This window comes from Typopeltis vanoorti, chromosome 2, assembly GCF_054136105.1.
Source record: "Typopeltis vanoorti isolate ZY-2024b chromosome 2, IOZ_Tvanoo_1.0, whole genome shotgun sequence".
NCBI classification, from domain to species: Eukaryota; Metazoa; Arthropoda; class Arachnida; order Uropygi; family Thelyphonidae; genus Typopeltis; species Typopeltis vanoorti.
Genome location: NC_143550.1, coordinates 68,800,203 through 68,825,521, shown reverse-complemented (window position 1 = coordinate 68,825,521; position 25,319 = coordinate 68,800,203). Strand labels below are relative to the sequence as shown.

Genomic DNA, 25,319 nt, shown 5'->3' with positions numbered 1-25,319 from the left:
AATTTTAATTAGGAAAAGATTTTTGGAAAATTTTCTAATATTTTTTTTCCTTTTTGTTTTGGGGAGCCAGGGCCCCTTTTCCCATCCCCTGGGTATGCCACTGAGTGTGAGAAACAGACAGCCATGATGCCCAACTTAATAAATTGCATGACCTCTTTTCACTGCAGTGACTGCAGCAATTCAATGGGGCATACTTTCCACAAGCGTACGATAGCGTTCAATAGGAATTCTGGACCATTCTTCCTGTAGGCATATAATCAGGTCCTGGTCTGTTGTGGGGCGGATGCCCCTTAATCTCACCGAACGCTCTAGTTCATACCACAGATATTCAATAGGGTTGAGACAGGGCTCTGTGGAGGCCAGTCAAGTGGTGACATTTATGCCCACAAATCACATGGTTACAGCAGCAGCCTTTTGACACAGTGTGTCTTGTTGAAAGAAACAATGGTCACTTCTGTAGAAACGTCACAAAGTAGGAAGCATTGCCTTCCATTATCCAGAATGTTCAGATATCTTTAGGAATTCAATGTTCGTGGCACTACAGAAGTCCGAGGCCAAACTAGGAAAAATACGAATGTACTATCGCACCACCACCTCCTAATTTCACAGTTGGAGTTGTGCACTCTGGTAATAGATGTTCAGGGCGTAGAGTGATTCGTCGCTCCATAACACAGTTTTCCAAGCTTCCATGTCACACTATACATGCTCTTTGCACCACTGAAGGCGATGCTGCATGTTGGTTCGGGTAATGTAGCGCGGTCCTACCATGAAAATAGGTGTTGTGAGTGTCCGTTTTGAACATTTTTGTGCATATTAGTGTTTCAGAACTCTGCTGCATTCAACGTCTCGACAGATAAATGGTGGTTTTTTTATATATTATCCTTCGTAGCACCCTATAGTCATGTTCGATTAGTGTGGCGAGTCGTCCACTGCGGGTAGCACTTCCAGTTGACTTCCTGCGCTTCTATCTATGGTATCATTAACATGCCATCCTGTTACAACACCTCTTTCGATCTCCATGAGCTCCCTTCTCTCAGCCATTTCACCTGAACTCACTTGGACTGACTTGGGAGCATTATATTCCTCCAATTTATACTGCCTACAAACACGTGACTCGTTACATAGCATGAGAAGAAAGAAGTGTTGACTTCTTTCCAAGTAGTGTATACATATTTCTATGTGGTATATAAAAAAATCAGATAACACCTTTGATTCCCATATAGGGAGTAGGCGAGGTCGATTTAGCCCTATCTAACTTTTGCAGAATAAGGGGATAGTTCAATATCCACCCGTAGCCAATCAGAGACAGCTGGTCCAAATGTGTGTGTGCATTATATAATAATAATAATAATAATAATAATAATAATAATAATAATAATAATAATAATAATAATAATAATAATAATAATAATAATAGATCAGAGTTTGACAAAAGAAGTAAACTTTCCAGATGCAGTGTTAAACACCAAATAAAACATTGATTGATTCAGCTAGAGATGCATGTGGCGAGGTTGTCTGTAGTGATAGGAAAATCAGAACTCCTTGGAGAACTCTGTATGTTAAAGAGGCAGTCAAGGAAAAGAGGAAAGCATATCGAAAGTTTCTTGCGAGTAAATTATCTTGTGATCTTAGAGAATACAATAAGAGATCTAAGAACTTAGAAATGAAGCATAGAATACTCTAAACGGAAACATTAATGACAAAGCGACCAAAAATTTAATATAAAACTATTCTTGATTAAGATAAATGAGACAAGCTGTGACAGCACAGTGGTAGAAAACACTCAAGAGAAATGCAAATCAGGAATACACATCAATACTTGAAGTAGGAAGCGCTATCGAAAACCTGAAATGTGAAAAAGCAGCTGATGTAGACGATATTCGACAGAAATGCTCAAATATGGAAGTTGGAGATATAAATGTTATACAGTGGATACACATACACTCCATAATTCAGAAAGCCTGAACGAAGGATAAAATTCCAGCTGTTTGGAGTAGAGTGCTCATAATACCCATCTATACAAAGAGAAATCAATTTGAATGTGAGAATTATTACTAAGGAGCCTGAATCTTACCTAGAACATTCAATACAGATTGAATGTTCCAGGTAAGATTTATGCAAATATACCTGAGAAAGGTTGTGGCTATGAGATAAGAAACAGATCGGATCAGATGGCAAAAATTGGAAGAGAAGCTCAGAGAAGAAAAGACTGGTTTTATTTCGGCATCAGATTTACACTTTAAAACAGATATTTGAGAAATCATGGGCAGGGCCGGCAGAAGCGGGCATGCAGTGCATGCAGGCGCCGCTACGAAGGGAGCGCCAGGGCACGGGTTATAATTTCATTTTTAAGAAACAAAATTTTTATCACAAAAACAAAAAATTCTTAGAATGTGCAATATTAAAATAAATAAGGCCGGATACACCGAATAAAAATTTTTAAAAAATTGTAGATTGCAGGCTGTTTACAATTTTACAATGAGAGTAGGCTAAATGTTTGCCTCCAGAATCTAAAGTGAAACGGTGAACGGTTTTTATGCGCAGAAACGAATTTTCGTACAAAACATTTGTTGCCACGTAACCAGTCATATGGTACTGTAAAAACTCGATTGTAGCTTAAATATTCCAAAGCACATTACATTCGATTGTTTACTTAGGTTAAGTCTTATGTGAATATTGTAAAAATAAACTTTGTTTGTCTCTGTATAGTTTGTTTTAGATGTTATTGTAAATAACACTCTGGAAGTTAACTGAATATACTTCTTTAATAAGAATATGTTAGAGTGTTTAAAACAAAGGCAATGTTTATATCGCCGGAGCTGCATGTAATAGATCTACATGGCGGCATTAGAAAGATTGTTATTAAAATTTGTTTATATGAGAAAGGCTTGCAGGCTCTAAGTGTAAACATCTGCTAAATCTGTCAGAAATTTTCAAACAACTTTCCGATGGCCGGCAACTTACAATTAAAAGAAAGCGGAGGAGAACAAAAGGCGTGCCGAACTTGAAACTTAAGATGAAAGAATCATACTGATTCTTTGGGGGTTGCCAAACTTCATGCAAGGTCTCAGAGGAGGTATGATAAAAAGGAACTGAAGCCAACAGAGGGGGGCTGCACGGATCCAGAGATTGCTGCAGAAGTAGAGGGGGAGCCGGTTCCAGAGACATCTACAGAGAGAGACAGGAGAGGCTGCCCGGTTCCAGACGCTGTCAAAGAGGGGCAGCTCGGTTCCAGACATTGATAAAGCTGCCCAGTCCCAGACGTTGCCGAAGAGAGACAGAGCTGCTCGGTTCCGGACATCGTCAGAGAGCATCCCAGATCCAGACGTCGGTTGAGAGATGAGTTTTCCGCTTCCAGAAAGGAGCTTCTCAGTTCGAGACATCGCTAGAGAGAAACGACTTCTAGGCCACAGACACGGCTTTCAAATTGCCGAAAGGAGAAGTCCTAAACGCCGTAGAAGAGAAAAGTTTCCAGTTCAGAGGGATCCTGATTGACAGTTGACAACAGTCTCATTTTTCTTGGAGGTGGCATTTTCAGTTTCTTAGAGGCGGTAATTCAAACTACTTGAGACAGCAGTCGTCCAGGCATTTTCGGCTAGCCCAAGTAGAGGAGAAAAGGCTAGGCAAATTTCCCGAAGTATCTTCGCTCGTAAGTTTTTCTTTTCGCTGTGGGAGAATAACATTTTTCCGGAGCTGTACAAGTCCCGCTACATTCCCAATTGATATAGCCGAACCCAAAATTCCAGATGAAGATCTGAGATGAAAGAATTGTCATAGAACTTTTAGTGAAAGACTTTTGACTAATTGTGAGATACAGAGCCTTTGTAAGTTCAAAAAAAATTTTATATAATTCCTCTTATAGTTGTATTAGAAAGACTTTTAAGATATATGTTTAATGTTTAATAAGGTTAAGAAGTGTCCTTAAGAGAATCAATTAGCATGTTAGAAGTTGATATCAAATTTGTAAAGATAACTTAACAGAGAGATTTAGGTAACCTCTTTGCGAGTAAGCTTGGAGTTTAATAAGTAGAATTTGTAAACTGAGAGTAGATAACGTTTTGTGTTAAAGAAAGTATTTTAAAGTTGAAGAAAAAAGGTTCTAAATTTTGCTAAAGAGTTTTTATTGAAGGATAGAGAAAGCAATCTCCCTAATGCTTAAATTCGTGTACATTTTATATAATGTAAATAAATGTTATTTGACTTTCTTGTAAACATAGCACGTAATAATATAAACAAGAGAGATTCTGAGAGAGAGAAAGTGCGCACAGCTACATTAGAATAAATGAGAATAAAGTATAAAGTAAAGAAAAAAGACATCACAAGTAATTAATAGAAATTACAAGTATACAAAGTTAAAATAATAATAAAATTTTACAATGTCGCAGTAATGACAGGATAGCAACAGTAGATTTATAACAGTACGCATCTCAACAGGCTACTGACAGTAGCGCAGTGCGGACTATTGTTTCGTCTCTGTGTCGTGTTGTGTAATAATTTTTTGTGGGTGTAAAATAGAAATGGAATCAAAAATTAAAAAAAAAAGTTATCTGGTGCACAAAATCGTAAGCGTCATGCTGCGAAAGAAGCAGATATTAAGAAACAAACTGGGGCTCTTAATAAATTTGTTAAAATATTACAATATTCTAATGCAGATTGTAACCAACTCGATACATCAGAAATCAGAGTTGACGAACCGTGCACATCATCCAGTTTGAACGAAATACTATTACAACTGTTGAACAAGATAACAAGATGCAGGATTTAAGTGAAAAATAGTTAGGAGAAGATTTAGTTGTAGTTGACCACGAAACTAACACATTGTTAGTCTCTGTAAATTTAGAAGATCCAGGTGAATGGGGAAATATTGATGAAAAATTACGAGTTGTTTTAATGGAAACGGAGCCTGGTCAAAAGAAAAATATAATATATTCCAGAGATACATATGGTCGTAAATTTGGCGACACGTATTATAATAGAAAAATGGAAAACGGGGAGCTCGTGCCAAGAACGTGGCTCATTTATTCCGAAACTTTAAATTCCGTTTTTTGCTTTTGTTGTAAACTTTTCGCACGTACTGAATCAAGTAGTCTTGTAGAAGATTATAACGATTGGAGAAATGTAAGTACAACTTTGCACAGACATGAGACTAGTTTAACTCACATGAAAAATTTATTAAAATGGAAGGAACTTGATAAAAATGTAAATAACAAAACTATTATTGATTGCCAGACTCAAAGCATGTATGAAATGGAAAAGAAACATTGGACGAGTGTTTTAGAACGCTTGATTGAAATTATAAACTTCCTTGGTAGCCAAAATTTAGCTTTTCGTGGATCATCTGATAAATTATATGAAAGGAATAACGGCAATTTTTTAAAAATTAGTCGGACTGTTTGCGAAGTTTGATTTCGTTATAGAAAATCATGTTGAAAGGGCCCTACAAGGAAACAATAGAGTACACTATTTGAGTAAAGACAGTCAAAATGAAATATTGGAAACTTTAAGTAACGCAATCAGGGATACAATTTTATTATCATTTCGAAAATCTAAATATTATTCCATAATTTTAGACTGCACACCTGATGTAAGTAAAACAGAACAAATGACCATTATTATTCGCTTTGTTTCCTGTGACAATGGAATTGTTAAGATCAGGGAAAACTTTTTAGGTTTTGCAGATATATCAGATTCCACAGGACGTGGTTTATGTGCAACAATAGTGGAACAACTGGAAAAATGGAATATTCCCATTGAAGACAGTGAAGGATAATTTAATAATTCAAAACCCTTTCGATATTCTTAATTTTATTGTGTCCAATAATTTATCTTTCCCTAACTTTTCAATTGCTTTAAGAATACTATTAACCTTACCTGTTAGTGTAGCGAGCGGTGAACGTTCCTTTTCCAAGTTGAAATTGATTAAAACCTACTTAAGAACAAGTTTGTCACGAAAAAGGCTTGTTAGTTTGGCGTTAATAGCTATTGAAAATGATGTATGTGCGGAATTAGACGTTAAGACCATTATTTCTAATTTGGTGAATATGAAATCAAGAACTCTAAAATTTTAATTAAAAAATTTCAAGTATATTTATGTAATTTAATTTATTTTCTGTTATTCTGTAAAGATTTTATTTTTTGAATACTTATATTAATATTAATGAAATGTTCTAATTATTATTTCTGAATTATTTTCTTATTTTTTCATCTATCTTGAGTTTCTTTTATTTTCCTAAAAGATAGTTCCACTTATACTAAGAATTGAGTAAAATGCAAGAATTTTTTAAACTTTAGTTCAAATAAATTTTAACTTTAATTAAAATTCATTTTAATTTTGTTAGCGATTCGGATCGGTGAGAAGACTATAATCCCTGTATCATTATATTCAACGATTAAAGTGAAGCGGCTTTATCAAAATTTGCTTTAACTTTTGAGAATTTTTTGAATATCCGGGTTTTTAATTATTATCCTGCCTAGTCAACACCCCCGGTTCGTTACATTTAGCGAACCAACGTGTGGCTGTTCTGTCAAAATTTATTTAAGAAATTTTAATAATAATTTAAATTTTTATTATCGTAAAAGAACCACACACGCCTGGATCCTGACAGGGGCGCTTAGATAGACATTGCATGTTGGCGACAAAGACCCTAGCGCCGGCTCTGATCATGGGTATAGAAAGATTGTCTTTATTGAAGCTTTGTAGAGCTAGAAAAGGCGTATCACAAAGCACCAAGAAAAAAATATTTTCGAAAATACTACATTTGTATGGTTTAAACGAGCTATTATATCGAGCAATATATATGGTCTATATTTGAGTTATAAGTAGGAGTTTGAATTGAAGGAAGTACAGTAACATGGTTTGATGTTAAATTAGGTGGGAGACAGGGTTGTTCATTATCTCCACCGTTATTTATCATTTATATGGATCACATCACATAAAAAAGTAGCATTCAACCAGCTATTAGAATTGGAGATATCAAGTTTAGTTGTTTGCTTAGTGCAGATGATGCAATATTCTGAATAAATCCGATACCAGTCTTAACGATTCCCACACAAACTATAGAACTATTGCAATAAATTTCGCATGAAAATCAGCAATAAAAAGACAAAGACAATGGCAATAGGCAGAAACAATGAACAACTTCATCCTGAATAGAGATCCCACAGCGAAAGTAAAATATTTCAGCTATTTAGTCAAAATGTTTAATGAAGATGGCAAATGAAATAAGAAGATGGCAGAATTAGTGAAGCTGGAATGGTGTAAGTCAACTAAATAAATTTCTATTGTTTAGTCAAAAAACTAAACTAGCTGTATACAAGACAGTGCTCAAACCAATTTTGACTTATGGATGTGAGAGCTGGATTAAAAATAAAGCACTTGATCAAAGATTAGAGAAGACAGACATGAGACGTTTGAGAAAGATTAGGTGAGCAAACAAATGACATCAATGGTAGCATTAAAAATGAGAATATTAGGAATGAATTTGATATTGTAAGCATTCAGAAATGTGTTAGTAGAGCCATTCTCAGTAGTTCTGTTCACTTGAACAGAATGGGAAAGGAATGATTATCAAAACAAGTAGTCTTTGCCAGGATGGCAGGGAAAAGAACCAGAGAAAAACGAAGATCTAGGTAGATTGATACAATAAGAAGTGTCTTAGCAGATTGAAATATAAGATCTGATACTTAGGGAAAAAATTGTCGATATAAAGTAATCATGACACTTTTTCATGTAGTACTATCATGATATCCTATACACCCCCACTTGAGAATATACGTCAGAAATTTATGATAATAATAATGATAACGGTGACACGCACTTATTCATTGCTTTAGTTTTGCACTTTTCTGTGTGTTCATAGATGTTCAAAATTAACTTTTCTTTTGATCGGTCAAAATTGACTGATCAAATTTTAAAAAAAAATCCTTTTGAGCAACGTGAAAGCTCTGTATTTAATTAACACATCATTAAAATGTGATTCATGCATACATTCATATATAAATGATTCCATAGACAAATTGGATGAACGACTAGTTTTTGTGTCTTTCAATTGGACAAGACCTGATCCTTGTCATGACGAGAAGAATCTTTAAGTGGACTTTTTCAAATGAAGGTAAGTTAGTCGTTCTCATACGGGGGGTAGTAGGGTTAGGCAAAAGAACATACACAGTTTACAGGCAAAAAATACTAATGGTAGTGGGGGAAGCTGGTTGATGGTCATTGTACCATTATGTCTAGTTAGAGGATTAAACAGTGGGGACAGTGATATTTGTATGTAGTGGAGTAAGGTGCCCTCCGACGATGAGTTCTTGAAGGTGTCACGAGCAAAGGTTGGTCGATTGGTAGAGCCTCTGCTACTAATGGCTCATGCAAAAAGCTAAGCAAGTTGAGCGCGGTTAGTAGTTCGAAGGGATCAATCGTTCGACGCTGTTGGCACACTCTCCCTCGATGAGTCTGGACTCCCTGGAGGTGTCACATAATAATAATAATAATAATAATAATAATAATAATAATAATAATAATAATAATTATTATTATTATTATTATTATTATTATTATTATTATTATTATTATTATTATTATTATTATTATTATTATTATTATTATTATTATTATTATTATTAGAGCCTGTGTAGCTTAGTGGATGTGGCATTTGCCAACCACGGCGCTTGGCCGCACGAAGGAAGACTTGGTTTCGAGTCTAGTCGGCGACTAGAGGAAATTTTTCTAAGCCTTTTTTCGACCGGTTCCCGAGTTAGTCGATCTCTGGCACGGGCAAGCAGGTTTTTCCTCCCGGAAACTCGGGTTTTTCGTCCTGTAAACTCAAGAAATCGACCGTAGAACCCACATTATTTCAGACATTAAATATATTGTGTTAGGGTTAGGGACCACGAGATGGCGGCACATTTGAGCCGTCTCTCTTCACTGAGTACCGCTTAATTAGTGATAGCCTTGGGCCATCTATCTCTGATTGGGTACCAGTGGAGATTGAACTGCCCACTCAGTCTCCAAAAGTTAGATAGGGCTAAATGGCCTCGCCTACTCCCCGTATATGGGAATAAAAAGGCGTTAGCTGATTTTTATTATTATTATTATTATTATTATTATATGTTCTAAATACGTTGGATAAAAGGAATGGGTACACTATGAAACTGTTATTTTCTAAAGTATTTGATAGGATACCACATGAAAGGCTGTTGCATAAACGTGAATATGGGTTTGTGTTTCAATAAGGAATTACCATGAGTAGGCATATTTAAATAATTATAATACCATAATTAACTCACATAAATGGGTTGGGAATATAAACTCTCACTTGGATAAGTCGATGACTGATAGACAGATATCAAAAAGTGACATATGCTGCGTGTGAATCTGGGAGATTTATCGTGACCAATGGTATACCCGAGAGTACACTACACTCCTTCGACCATTGTCATTCAGTCTATACATTAATGACATTAGGAAGGATCTAAGCAATTTTAGATCCTTCTGTTCAATTGCTTGATGATGATTCAAAGACAGGTAGACAATCAGGAATGCTACTGATATCCAACACTTACAGAATGATTTGAATAGGCTGGAAACTTGGGCTAATGAAAATGACTATCGATTCAGTGTTAGTAAGTGTAAAGTTATACACTTTGGCATAATGAGATTTCCAATGGCTTATTATATTTGCAGTGTCATACTACAAGAAACTGACGAGGTTATGGATCTTGGCGTAATGGTGGATAGGAATTTGACGTTCAAATGTCACATAGCAAAATTTGCAAATACAACTCACAGGATAATTGCGATTGAAGCGAACCTTCAAATATAAGGATAAGCAAGTCACTTTGCCTCTTTATAAGACATTGATTAGACTGCACCTTGACTACTGGAAAAATTTGGCCTCCTGGATTCCAAGGGGATAAAGAAGCTGTGAAAAGGGCGCAAAGAGTTACAAAGATTGTATCGGGATCAGTGGCATACCAAGAGGGGGAACAAGGGCCCTGCCACCCTAAAGAAAAAGGAAAAACGCTAGAAAATTTTCCAAATATCTTTTCCTAATTAATAAAATGCATTTTTTCTATTTATGTTGTGTCTTGTCTTCTATTTCTATACTACTTATGAATTAGCGATCATTGCAGATGCTCAGTCATAAGTCGTATGCGATGCGTAGTGTGTATTCTCAAATCGTCTACTCAACTCGCCATCCCCCCCCCCCCCCCCACCACCACCAAGATTAAATCCTGAGTGCGCTACTGATATGGCAGATTGTGGTTAGTAACAGAAAAGGGATGATATGACAAAACTATATAAATTTTTGAATGGATGTTACGGGATATCGTCTGATGAATTTTTTTATATATAAAAGGTGGGGCGAGAATACGGTGGCATCCATGGAAGTTAAGTTCGTTCACGCAGTGGCATAGCTAGTGGGGAAGGGGGCACTTTGAACCTTACTCTATACGTCGTTTTGATTTTTGTAGTATTTCTGGTGTGAATTGAGCGGTGCGGCAAAAGCTCTACCAACGCCACTGTGTTCACGATTAAGAAATGGGCAAGAGCATTTCTCACAGAGCAGTGAATGAATGCCTGGTGGAGTAGTAAGCGTATCTAGCATGAATGAGTTAAATAGAAGGTTTGACAGCTGGTTTGGATGATGTGTAGCCTCCCTCAATGAGTCCTTAACTCCCCGGAGTCTCAGAAAATAATAATAATGGCTCATCAGTCTACTAGTTTTCGATCCCTTATTACACGAAGTAAGCTCTGGCAGTAACTGCACTGCTTCCTGATTTTTACGACTTTTAAAGTATTTCCAAACTTTGAGTAGATTTATTTTTGTTTTGAAGGTAAAGTGAAAATATTAAAATTATAAAATAACGATTTTATCTTACCGACCGGTTAGTAACTGCCATCAGTTTTAAAATGAAACAATAATACCTTTAGCATACATTACAGCATAACATAAAGTCCATTGTCTACTGGTAGAGATGTTTTGTTTTCGTCTAACAAACTGCTTGGCTAGAGTGATAATTCTGTGAACAAACCCTCTCAGAGCATAAGTGTAATAAAAATGTCTGTTAAGTGTGGTTGTTTCATTGCCCCTGATTTGTTGTCATATTAGTTATAGGGTATGAGGTGTTTTAGGGTATCAGTGGAACTAGCTGTAGATCATGGAATGAGCTGTTGTGTTTGTATACAAATGCTAGAAGTGTAAGAAATGTAAGAACTAGAAGTGTAAGAACACTCGATTAGTGCAGATGAAATGGTTGCACTAATTGAGTGTTCACCCAAAAATTGTTGGAATAAATGAGACATGGTTAGATAAGGATGACATCCTGACAGGAATAGAGATGGAAGGGTATGATGTGTTTCGTGAGGATAGAGAGGGTAAAAAGGGAGGGAGAGTGCTATTGATGATAAAGTGTTGTGTCCATACAAAGTAGAGATGCAAGATGGAAATAGTGTCATTGGTTTTGAGGCAGTATGGTGTGAGATAGAGGTGAATAGAATGAAATACTTAGTTGGATATTGTTATAGACCTGGTATATGTGGATGATAGTGACTATGAAATGTATAATCAAATTAGCCAAGCAAATAAGAAAAGTGTGATTATTATGAGTGATTTTAACTATAGCAGTATAGACTGGGATGATGAGATAGCAACTGGAAGTAAAGAAAATTAGTTTCTTGAGTTTTTTGAAGACCTCTGTGAGAACAGGGTATATGTGTGACTACAAGGCTGGTGATTATGAAGAGCTCAGGAGCCCATGCTATACCCACAAACTGTCAGGAGACAGTTTGTGGGTATAGTATGGAATGAGGAGTTAGCTGGAAAAGAGATCAATGCAGCTTGGGGGATATTCAAGAACCACCATCTAGTAGAACCAATATCTAAATGTATTCCAAGGGTCAGAAGGTTAAATAAGGTAGGTGCGAAATGGATGAATGAAGAGATTAAGCATGCAATATAAAGAAAAAAGGCATTATGAAGATAGCATAAGAGAAGTGGTAATAACCAATTCCATGAGGATTACAAAAACCAGGTAAGGAGGTTGACTTGGTTGGGGCTAGCAAAAGTGAAGTAGTTACCTAATGCAGCAGTTACCTAATGAAGCTAAAAAGAATCCTAGGAGTTCTTTTGATATGTAGCCAGCTAAAAAAAAAACAAAGAATGAATATGGAAAGATGACATTGATTGGAGAAAATGGTAGAAGGACAACTGCTGTGGAAGATATAGTGGAGGTACTTAATGAACAGTTCATAAAGGTCTTTCATTCTTGTGAATGTGACATCATGGAGAGATTGAGAGCAGTTGGGGATTGGGAAGAGACTGACTGTAAGTGAGCAAGATGTATATGGGATAAAGCAAACTCAATGTTAACAAGGCTGTAGGACTTGATAATATATTACCTCATATTCTGAAGAAATGTGCCAGCGAGTTAACATCTGCCTTGACATATTTTTTTAGTATGAGTCTTGAAGTGGGTCGAGTTCCAGAGGAGTGGAAGGAGGGCAAGATTGTGCCGCTTCATAAGGGAGGTGATAGAACTCAGGAATCAAATTATAAACCTGCCTGTGTGTGTGTGTCAGATGTTGTGGTAAAGTTGTTGGAGAAGTTGGTGAGAACTAGGATCCAGAAGTGGGTTGACAACAATGGTATTATCTTTGATGGACAGCATGGATTTGCTGAAGGGAGGTCATGTTTTAGTTATTACTTATTATTACAATTTTATTACTTATTACAATAAGGTGACAGCTTCCTTGGATAGAGGAGAGATAGTATACTTAGATTTTGCAAAGACTTTTAATCAATTACTGCATGAAAAGTTGATAGCCAAACTAGAGCAGATGGGGTTGGATATTAGATTAGTGCATGATCGGAGATTGGCTATCTGACAGGTATCAGCAAGTTGTGTAATGTGGAGCAATATCCAGGAAGAGGAAAGTCACTAGTGGTGTGCCTCAGAGATCTGTTTTAGGGTCATTGCTCTCTAACCTGTATGCTAGTGATAATTGTCATTTGGATGGGGATATTCAGTTGTTTGTAGATGATGCAAAGTTGGGACGAGCTATGAAGAGTAGAGAAGATGTTGTTGCCTTACAAGAAGACTTGAATAAATTGAGTGAATGGGAACAGAAATGGGGATGCAAGTTCAATATTGCAAAATGTAAGGTTTTAAAATTTGGGAAACAAAGATGGGATGTAGAATTTATGCATGGTGGGGATATATTGTTAGAGGTGGAGGAAATAAGAGATCTTGGGGTGATAGTAGATAAGGATCTGAAATTCAGAGTACACATTGCCAAAATTGTGAGGACAACACAAAGAATTCTAGGAATGATGCAGAGGGCACTGACTTGTAGAAGTAAGGACATTCTTGTCCATAGAACAAGAATGTCCTTACATAGGGCAAAAATATAAGGCTTTGATTAGGCCATGGACTTCTGTGCACAGATTTATTCACCTGGTTTTCAAAGGGACATTGGAAGAGATGTTGGAAAGGGTCCAGAGACAACTTACTGAGATAGTTTCTGATCTCTGGAATATCGAATATGAGGAAAGGTTGAGAAGATGACAATTTACAGAGTCTAGTGGGTAGGAGGAAGAGGGGTGATATGATAGGGACCTAAAAGTTTAGTAAAGGGTTGTTATAGGATCATTGTTGGAGAGGTTTTACAGGAAATGGTAGGAGACCAGGGGAGAACCAGAGGACATCCCTGGAAGCTGTATAAGAAGGATGTGAGCAGTGGCATGTGAAGCAGGTTTTTTTTTTTTGCATCCAGAGTTGTGAATGATTGGAATGCCTTGCCTGAGAGTGCGGCATCTGCAGAGAATTTGAATGTCTTTAAGGCATGATATGATGAGCTGTGTGTGTATGACAAAAGGACCTCCTAGATGAGTCTTTGACTCCATTGGATTTTGGGATAATAATAATAAAGGTTGGCTTGGTCATTAGAAAATCTGCTCTCCAACAACCAATAGGCTGTACTTTCGAATCATACCATAAGTATGGATGTTTGTGATTGTCTTACTACTTCTGTGTAAGAAAGGGACTTGTGGCCCCAACCACATCTTCTAGCAGTGATTGCACTTCCCCTCCCCTTCTCTCCCTCCCAAAAAAACTTAGGAGATGAAAACTGCAATGTGACAAAAAAGGAACTTATATAATGATATTATTGCATTATATTTAAAAGAACCACAAATCGATGTATGGAATCAAAATATATTTATTGCAGTTGTTAAATAGTTTTGTTAATTCTTTAATAAAATTATTTATTATATTAATTGAAAACAGGGAGACCTTTGCGTATTATCTATAAAACAATACTCAAAGGTCTCCATGTTTTTTCCAGGGCACCAGCAAAGGATGACTAGAAAATTTCTGGTTCAGATCCATTAGTGTATACAAAATCTAGTGTTCGTGTAGTGAACTTTATATCAGATAAACAGGTTGAACCCCCAGAAAAGGTTCAGACATGGAGAATATCAAGACTGTGTGGAAGATAACAGAAATCATGCTTCCCAATCACACTGCACCATTATTTGGAGAGTAGTCTCCATTCCTTGTTTGGAATTTTTTTAAATTGATTTATTTGTATTGGGTTCCTCTCATTCCTCAGCCATTCCTTAGGACTAGTTTAGCTCTCCTAGTGAGGGATTAAGTATGTATTTATGACTGTAAATCCAGGTGTGTTCATGGGCCAGTTTATTTACCTGTTCTGAGGGACGAAAAACCCCTCTATCTCCATATGAGACTGGCTAACTCACTTTTAGTCGAAAGCGACTAGATAAAGTGCCTCACATCATGGACGGGAATCGAGAGTTATATTCCAAATAAGAGGATTCTTATTTGGAATATAACCATCGGATACTTTTTTCTAAAGAATCCAATAAGATAGATTATTCAGTGAACTTTGGATAATCTTACTGAATCAAGGAGCAAATGAAAGTGATCTGTGAAAATCTTACTAAGGCTTCTAACATGTCAGAACTCAATTGAGTAACTATATACTGGCACTAACAGCAAACACGACTTTGCAAGATATCAGTTGTTTGAACATGACATTAAATGAACATTTTCTAAAGTGCAGGCAGTAATGTAACGAAGATTTTGTGCCCTTAGGAAATTCATAGATTTTTTTTGTGAAATTTTAATAATTGGTAAAATATCCTATCATTGGTACCCTTCTGACAACAGCACTCAACATTATGTGTATATTGTATATGTTTTAATTACGTATGCTGTGTAACCTTGTTTAGGACCGGTACTGAATTATTTTGGAAGAAAAGAAATGTAATTGATGAATATTATCATCATTATATATCTTTTTGTGGAATTTCTAAAAAAGTATGATAAATATATATATTTTTTAAATATGAGATATTTAGTGCATCCTGTTGAAACCAGTTTATTATTTTGCCTTTAGGTTTTGATCACAGCTGAAGAAGAAAAAACAGGGATATTAGTAGACAATGTATTGTATGATATATCAAATCTTGGAACTGATCCTCTTCTTAGTCGTATCACAGATTGGGACTACCCAATATTTGATCTCTATGATCAAGCTGGAGAGTTAATACTTAGCCAGGTAACTTCTACTTTAATTTGTCATTTATTTTGTTTGTCAGTTACTGCAAGTGGCTTGGATAATTTCATTCCATATACAACAAATGACAAGTTTGAAACTATTGTTTCTTTTGAGTTTCACGATGTTAAATAATTTTAACATTCCATTTTAAATCTGAAAAAAAAAAAAAAAAGAAAGTTCCTGAATTTTAACTAGAACATGTGAAATTTATGAACAAATTTGTACCTTATGCTTTCTAGTACTTTTTTTTTTTTTTTTGTCAGTTACAGCTTTCTGTTATCTTCAAATGGTTCTGGTTATTGTGAAAAATAGTTTTAAAATAAAATACAAAGAAGCAAAAGAAAATAAATAATAAACAATAGTAATAGTGCAGCTATATGGTGAAGATACCAAAGATACACAATACAAAGATACTGTGAGCCACAAAGAGATATTGCAATATCCATTTATACTAATACAAGAATAATTAACAATAAGCATAATGAGATTTTGCTTTAGTTAATTTCACTGGGCAAGAATTTATAAGCATTATTATTTTCTTGGAAATTTTATTGGAGTCAAAAACTCATAATGGGAACTCATCATCAAGTCTTACGTAGTACCTTTCAATCTTTGACCAAATTGAATTAAGCAGAAACTCCTCAACATTAATCTGGATGCTTGTGGCACTAGTGTGAATAATTGCGCTATCCGTTTTGGTCCTCAAATCTCCCTCATACCTTGTGTTGTCTATCCAACTCAGTTTCAAAACCCGAAGAGTTACGCTCAAAACATTTGATCATTTTTCCACTCTCTCAAGGTGAGATATGCATATGCACACACCTGATTGTTCACTTCTGAATCCTTACTGAACAGTACTTTCTCAAGACACCTAACTCCAAATCCACTTGAATACAAATCATCAGCCTTATATAAGTCCTTTCCTCCATCAAACTTTCTCCATACGTAACCCTGTCTTGGTTGGCCAAGTGGTTAGCTTACCTGCTCTCCTACCAACACGCTGCAGGTTCAAATTCTGCTGTGGACATGGATGTTAGTGATTGTCTTGAGGTAGGAGATAAATTTCATCACCCAGTTAAGACTACTGCCTTGATTATTGGAGGCCTGAAGTGGCTTAAAGAAGTTCTGTTTGGTCTCCAGACTTTACAAAAAAAAATAAATTTAAAAAATACCCCCCCCCAAAAAATAGATAAAATTAATTAAAAAAATAAATAAAAAATTCTTAGCCCATCCATACAAGTGTACTATAGGTTTACAGAAAAACTTTTGTGGATGGGAACTACATAAAAAAATAAAATAAAATAAAAAAAATCACTATCATGGCCCTTCTCAACTGATGCCTACCATATTATGTCAACAGACTTATAATCTTTACTATCTCACTCTTCTCATTCACTTATATCAACAAATCTTTCATATCTTTTGTCGCTCCACATGTCACTTCACTTCCCAAATCATTTGTACTTGGCCAAAATAATAATCTCTTTCACTTTTTTCCTACTTTGTCTCTACATCCTAGTAGCATTACTGATATCCATAATCTTTGACCCAGAGAAACAAAATATCATGGTACTTTCCTCAAGCACTCCTCTTATCCGTTTATGTTTATATATGTTTAAACTCATGCTTAAATACTTAACATATCTCTCCATGAATATGCCAAAGACACATTCACAACATATAATAGTAGCCCATTCCACACAATAGGCCTTGAAAAGAAATTGTACCTCGCATATTTCCTAACAACTACTTTGTCAGCTTCCAAGGATGATTGAGTTCTACTCAACCTGCCTTAAGCTGCAAAATATCACTTGTATCTATATTCTAAGAGCTCACTAACTTGTGTGTTTCTATCATATCTATATCCTGTATCTATTTTTCAAACTTTGAAGACCACATTCCCTCAATATGCTCTAATATGTATGCAGTTCCATAGGCCATTTATCATCTTGGTTACTATCTTGACCTTTTTCAACTGTTTCCTCACCTCTGGAAACCAGATGACATATCTGTGCACAGTAGTCCAGATGTGATCTTATCAAAACTTATAATTTCTATTTTCTTACAAATTAATGTTCTCTTCAACATTGCAGTTATCCAGCTTTATCCACTTTAGAGTGTGGTCTCCTTAAACTTTAACTCACTATCCACAGTAACTCTCAAATCTCTAGCTTCATTGACTGCCTGATCAATTCTTATTAATATAACACATCTTGCAGTGTCATCCTTTGAACTGATATTCATTGTCATTTGTTCATATAATCTGTTTATGTCAGCCTGCAAAAATTCTTATCACTCTCCCTGTCTTAGCATTATCAGCAAATAATTGTACATCACAAACATGATCCTCTCCAATATTATTAATGTACAAATTAAATAACAATGGCCAACTACAAACCCTAAGGTACACCACTGGTCACTCTCTTATCTTAGATACAGCATCTCCTTACATTATTTCCTGATATTCAGTCAGTCAATCTCCAGTCAGCCACTCTATGTTACAAGTTTATTTATTATCATTCTATTCCCTTTGAGTTTGTATAACAACTTTGCATTTGTAATCCAGTCAAACCTTGGCAAATTTCAGAAGTGTTAAACATTCATCAAGAATAATCTTACTCTAACTCATTACAAATCATGCAAGTATTGAAACTCAAGTTGAACAACTGGATCAGGGACATTGCTAACTTTTTTTTCACATTCCTGTAACATCCATTCCAACTGCTATATTTGAGTCAAGCTCTTGTAACAACTTTAATGCTTCTAACCTCATCTGTTAATATAAATGTTAAAAGACATTCAAATTGATGCAGAAGACTTCAGAATTATATTAGAATTATACTCTGAGTCTTTGGACTCCCTGGAGGTGTGATAATAATACTGAAATCAGAAGACAAATTATAAACAATATTAATAATGAAACAATAGATATCAAAAAAGGAGTGAGACAATGAAATGATAATGAAAGCATATGAAAAAATTGAAATGGGAATAAAAATAAATGGCATTAGCATTAACAATATTAAATTTGCTAATGATTTGGTGTTCATAGCTAGATCAAAAATAGAATTACAAAATTGAAATGGTGGGGAAAGGACTAGAGGGCATCCTTGGAAGCTGAGAATGAAGGCCGCCAAGAAGGGTGTGAGGGCTAGATTTTTCTCTCAGAGGGTCATGCGTGATTGGAATGGATTGCCTTTGGATGTTGTGTGTGCAAGCACTGTGAATGAATTCAAGAATAAGTATGATAGCTGGTGTGTGTGTAGTATGTGGCCTCCCTCGATGAGTCTCTAACTCCCTGGAGGTCTCTCTTAATAATAATAATAATAATAATCAAAAAGAGTCAGAATTATGGTTTAGTATTAAATACAGATAAAACCAAGTATATGGTAATAAACAAACAACAAAAAAAAGCGGCAACAAAACATAAATTTAAGAGTATCAACAGGATTTATTCAAAATGTAAAGGCTTATAATTATTTAGGAGTAATGATTACAGAAGATGGAACAACAGTTATGGAAATAAAATCAAGAATAGCTAAAGCAAAAGAAGCATTCTGGAATAATAAATTACTAATGCCCTCTGGAATAAATAAACAGACTAAAATAGAATAATAAAATCTTATGTATGGTCCACATTGAATTATGGATGTGAGACTTGGACATATACAAAATTCATAATCAATAAATTGCAGACCTTTGAGATGTGGTGCTATAGGAGAGCACTGAAGATTTCTTGGAATGAGAAAAAAAAAGTAATGAAGAGGTATTGAAGTTAATGAGAACCAAAAGAGCACTCATTGAAGACCTTATGAAGAGAAAATGCAAGATGGCAGGGAAAAAAATAACAAGATCAACAGAGAAAATGTCTCTGGAAATACTGGAAGGAAAATTAGAGAAAAGAAGATCTGGTAGACCAACAACATCTTGGGTTGATATTGTAAAGAAATGGATGGGTAACGAGAGCTATTATGAGATCAAAAGCATGGCAGAGGATCGGACACTGGCATATCAAATCGCTAACCTCCAAATTGGAGAAGCTACTTAAGAAGAAGAACCTCATCTGCCTCTATTCATTCATCAATTTCAGAGAGCTAATGAGTCTGCCTGGAATGTGCTTTACTAAACTGAACACTTAACAACCGTTTCTTGTGCATCTGACGCATTCACTAAGATTGTTGTTGGTTGAGTTTGTTCATTCACAAATTGTTGGAATAAGCAAGACATGGTTGGAGAAGGATAATATCCTAACAGGAATAGAAATGGAACAGTATGATGTTTTTTGTGAAAATAGAAAGGCATAAAGGGAGGTGGAGTGCTGTTGATGATAGAAAAGGAGTTGTGCCCATACAAGGGGCGAAAATAGTGGCAGTGGATTTAAAACAGTATGTGTAAGTTAGAGGTGAATAGAATGAATTATTTAGTCAGATGTTGCTATAGGCCCAGTAAGGTGGATTGCAGTGACAAAGAAATATATAAGCAAATAGGAAAAGGGTGATTGTTATGGATAATTTTGATTCTGTTAATATAATTTGAGATGACGAGGTCATCTGGAAGTAAAGAAATGAATTTCTTGAGTTTTTTAGGGACAGAGAACATGCATCTTTTAGGACAGAGGACATACAAGGATTGAGGATCTTGGATCGAGAGAGATTTGATCATCTCATCGTGGGATATGAGGTGTTGAATCTTTTTCCTGTTGGCAAGAGTGACCATGAAGTGATTACTTGGGTGGTTAGTTACCAGCTATAGGACTTCTGTGAAGAAAGGATATATGTGGTACCAAAAGGCTGGTAATTATGAAAAGCTCAGGAGATAGCTTGCAGCTTTATCATGGATTGAGGAGTATAGGGAAAGGAGACCAGTTCTGATTTAGTGCTATTCAAGAAATGTCTATTAGAAGCAATGTCTAGATGTATTACAAGGGTCAGAAGGTTTAATAAAGTTAGTGTGAAATGGATGAATGAAGAACATCCCTTGTGTTAGGGATGCATATATACAGCAATGAGCAACCTTTTCTGGTCCACAGGCCATATTTCATGCTTAAAGATTAGCATGAGCAAGATAATTTTTTTGTTTGTAAAAACTATTGGCACTTACATGCATGAATGTCAAACTAGTGGACAGTGTATATTATTTGCATAAATGCAAAACTAATATTCAAACTTCAAACAATTGCAATCATGAACAGTATGCCAGCTGAACTGATCATATGTGACTGGCTGTGCTGCTTATACTACTTACTTCTCATCACAGCACAAGCTTTTCCAGCTTAGCATGATGAGTATTTACTTTTTTTATATAAAAATACTCCTATCATAATGACATATTGCTAATGTGCATATATTTATACATAAATACTTTCCTTTCTGCCAATCTTCATGCTTTAAAAAAAAATTGAAATAATGAAATATTTCTTTACAAATCTCTTTGTGGGTCCCTCTGAAATAGATCTTGCACCACCATCAGGCCTGCAAGCCTCTGGTTGTCCAGTGGCTAGTATACAGAGTGGTCCATACCTGGAAACTGTTTTTGCATCACAAATAAGTGCCGTCTCTCTCAGTGTAGTAGCACAATTTTTGCCTTTCTTTCCACTCTTTAAGGAACTTCCTTATTGCAAGACTGATTCAGCCAGGTTCAGCTTCTTCACATAAAGCCTACTCAACATCCCATATATATATAGTTCATTCACTTCTAGTTCCTTTACTATTTCCCTGAGTCTTGAATGTTGCCGTTTGTTTTGTCATATAATAGAAAAATTTCATTTGGCTTGACTGGCAATTCTCAAGTATGGGATTTTTCCTTTCCTTGTCATAACCTGCACTTTTAGCCTGCATGTTATACTCATGCATCAAGTTACTGCCTGCCATTTTTACTTCTTACATACATTCTGGCAGAGCTATATGAGGAAGGGAGTGCAGTTTATAGATGTATAGCATGTATTTGTGGAAAGAATGGATTTCTACAAAAGTGATGGATTGCATTTGAATGGCTTGATGTGAGTCAAATGGAGAGATTGCTAGAAGGAAGTGTGCAGTGAGTGATGCAATCAAGAGATCAGAAAAAGTAAGAGGTGAAGTGAAAGATCAGGAGAGTAGAATGGATGAGACTGAAGTACTAGTTAATGGAAAGTGTAGTAGTGTGTGTGTGTGTGAGAGAGAAAAATAAAGATAAAACAGGAATACAAGATGGACAGGGAAATGAGGTGATCCAGGTGAACAGGGAGACATGGCTTAAGGAGAGTGAATGTTGGAAATAGGAATGTGTCTATGGGGATGATCAACATAGGAATGGAATGGATCAGGGAGGAATAGTTGAGGGAAGAGATATATGGGATAAGTGATGATAAAAGTGATTAGGCAAGGGCAAGTGTGATAGGAAAATCACAACCTAGAGGTGGCTTATATGCCTTGTTATAGACCTAAAAGTGAACTGCTGTGTGTTTATTTACAAATGCCAGGAGCATCAGAAATAAGAGAGATGAAATTATTTTATTGACTGAGTTTATTCACCCAAAAATTGTTGGAATAAGTGAAACATGGTTGAATGAGGATGATCTGATGGGAATAGAAATGGAAGGGTACAATGTTTTTTGCAAGGATAGAAAGTGCAAGAAGGAAGAAGAATGCTGCTGCTGATGATAAGAGTAAGGTGATTATGTCCACATAAGGTAGAAATGCAAGTGCGAAATAAGGGCAATAGTTTTAAGGCAGTATGATGTGAGGTGGAGGTTAACAGGAAGAGATATTTAGCTGGATGTTGCTGTAGGCTAGGGAATGTGGAAGGCATGATGAAGAAATCTATAAACAACTTGGGTTAGTAAACTAGGGAAGAGTGATCATAATGATCACTCTTCCCTACTCTTATGGATGATTTTAATTTACATTTATCATTTATTCCTAATCCTGTGGCCTCCTCTGAGAGGGTTGCAGCTAATTACTAGGGAGATATGATGCAAGATGGTTTTCCCATTGCCTTTCTTGCCATAAGTATTTATGACTGTCGTCGTGGATGTACACAGGGGCGGTTTGCCTGTTCTGAGGGAAAAAACCTGAGTTTCTGGGTGAAAAAAAAAAACCCTACCTTTGTATGAGACTGGCTAACTCACCTTTCATTGAAAGAGACCAGATAAAGGTTCCTCACGTCACTGATGGGAATCTAACCCATGTCTTTCCAACCAAAGGGCTTTATCTGTACTGACTGAGCTATGGAGGCTCTATCATTTATTATATTGATTATATTTATTTATTAGATGTTTATCATTTTATCATAAAATGTCAATAAATTGCTAAAATAAGACCTAGCTTTTACAAGCCCATACTGACCATTAGAAGAATCCTGTTTCATTAACCTAATCCTGTATTCTATTTCTAACCATTATCCTTAGCTATAGCTGCAGCTATGCAAACTGGTCTGTACTAAATAAGATGTTCTTTCCCCCTTCTTGGGGCTTTCCTTAAAAATATCTGGGAAGTGGAACAGATCCATTCTCATCCATTCCTACAGCTTTATTAACATCTAATTGTTGCACTGTATCATTTGTATTCCCATGCTTTATTGACATGTTTTCCCCAGATTTCATCATCTCAGTATGGTATCAGTCTTAGTTGACCAGAAAGACTCTTATATGTATCCACCCTTATAGTTCGACATATAACCCTTCTTAACTGTAACCTTTCCTTACATGACCACTTTCTAAGTCAATACCTCACAATCACTTATTACACCAACTGGTGAGGTGATAGTGTCAATACTTTCTTCACAGCCACATCCTGTTAGGCTGTTATTGAATCCAGCATTCTAAAACCACATGATACTTCCATTGCATGCTGCCTAAGACAGTTATTCCTCAAAAATTCTGCAAACTCACTTTCTTGTTTCCATAGATTCTCTCTCTCTCTCTCTCATTTGTACTATAATCCTCACTTAAGCAACATTTCTACAAACTCAACTCCCTTATTTTTGATACTCTTTGCATTAGAATATAAACATAACAGTCTATGTGAAGTTGCTTAAATTATACCATGTCATATCAGACAGTCCCCTCCAATTTGCCAACACACTTAACCTCTTCCTAACAAGCTCCCCTTCCAGGTAAACTTTAATTGTGTCCATATTTCCAAGAGGAAATTTGGACCACAATTAAACCCTCATAACAAGTCTCTTTTGCTGCAGAACAATCTACAGCCAGCAATTCACAGTCTCATGTCCTTTGGCACTATACGGGTGCCTACTGGGAGGACCTTTGTGACTTCTATTCCTCCTTCCCATGGTCTGACTGCTGCTTCAGTTCTTCTGATCCAAACACCTTCTCAGACCAAATAACAGAAATCATCCTCACAGGAATGAAGGCTTTCATCCCCTATTCCATTCCAAACTCTCAGCCACCATCCAAGCCTTGGTTTTTCAAAAAAGTGTGCCAATGCTATAAAAGGAAAAACCTCTGCTTACTTCAATTGGCTCATTGCCCAAACTCCAGCTGCCCTCTCTGCCTATACTGCAGCTCACAACAGTTGTAAAAGAATGATCACCAAGTCCAAGTCAGACTTTGAAAGTGCCAAATGCTGCAAGCTCACCTCCTGTCCACATGGCAGTTGCGTCTTCTGGTTTCTTGCCAAGGCCATTGGGCACAACTTCTGATCACCCAGGTTTCCATCACTCTCACATCCAGATGGTACTGTAGTTACATTGTCACCAACAGACAATGGCAACTTACTTGCATCACTTTTCGCTTCCAATTCCTGCAATGATGACTTGGGGAAAGTACTCTCCACTCCACAAAGAATGGCTCTCTTCATGTCTCCCATAGTCTTCCAACAACAAGAAATCTGAAGAATCCTTAATAACCTGAACATAAACAAGGCATCTGATCCTGATGATATTCCGCCTATTGTACTATCCTGTATTGCCTCTTCAATCTATCCTATTCAATGGCATCTACCTGACAACGTGGAAACAGGTCTACATCCAGCCCATCTCAAAGAAATGTGATAAAAGTCAACAAACAAATTACTGTCCAATTGCTCTCACTTCTATTCCCTCAAAAATTATGGAGAAGGTCATCAACAACCAACTCTTCAACCATCTAGAGACATCAACTAATCAGCGACCAGCAGTATGGATTCTGCTACTCACGATATACAGCTGAGCCACCTATGGACTCAAGCCATGGAGAAACTCACGTAGTTGCCCTCGACATTTCAAAGGCATTTGATTGGGTTTGGCATAGGTGACCTACTCACCAAACTGGCATCCTGTGGTCTGCCTTCTCCACTCTGCAACTGGATTGCCAACTTTCTCACTAGTCGCTCACTACATGTCATGGTGGATAGCTTACTCTCCTCAGATTTTCCCATCAATGCAGGAATACTCCAGGGTTCTGTTCTTTCATCCACTCTCTTCCTCTTGTATATAAATGACCGGCTCTCACAGACTTCCAATCCTATCCATAGCTTAGCTGATGACAGTCACTCCTTCTTTTCATTCGACAAGCCTATTAGTGCCTAAGTGTTAGAATCCTTAAGATCTACCACAACCAGGGACCTGAACTCAGATCTCCTAGCTATATTCCAGTGGGGGAAAGGACAATCTTGTAAACTTCAATGCTACCAAAACTCAGTTCTGTGTGATCTCTTGAAAGGAAGAGCTCACATCCCTGCCCTTTACCTACAGGAATACTGAGATATCGAAACACAATCAGATTTCTTTTCTTGAACTGACTTGCACCTCCGATCTTTTC

The 25,319-nt window shown here is 36.3% G+C and overlaps 1 protein-coding gene across 1 annotated transcript in view; it reads left to right on the top strand.

The window, feature by feature from the left end:
* LOC150109140 (cGMP-inhibited 3',5'-cyclic phosphodiesterase 3A-like) overlaps window positions 1-25,319 on the top strand; it is a 218,130-nt gene that overhangs the window by 26,954 nt on the left and 165,857 nt on the right. Inside the window, exon 5 of the mRNA XM_090401631.1 lies at window positions 15,419-15,580. Coding sequence (XP_090257757.1) covers window positions 15,419-15,580 — 162 coding nt within the window. The remainder of the gene's footprint in view (window positions 1-15,418; window positions 15,581-25,319) is intronic.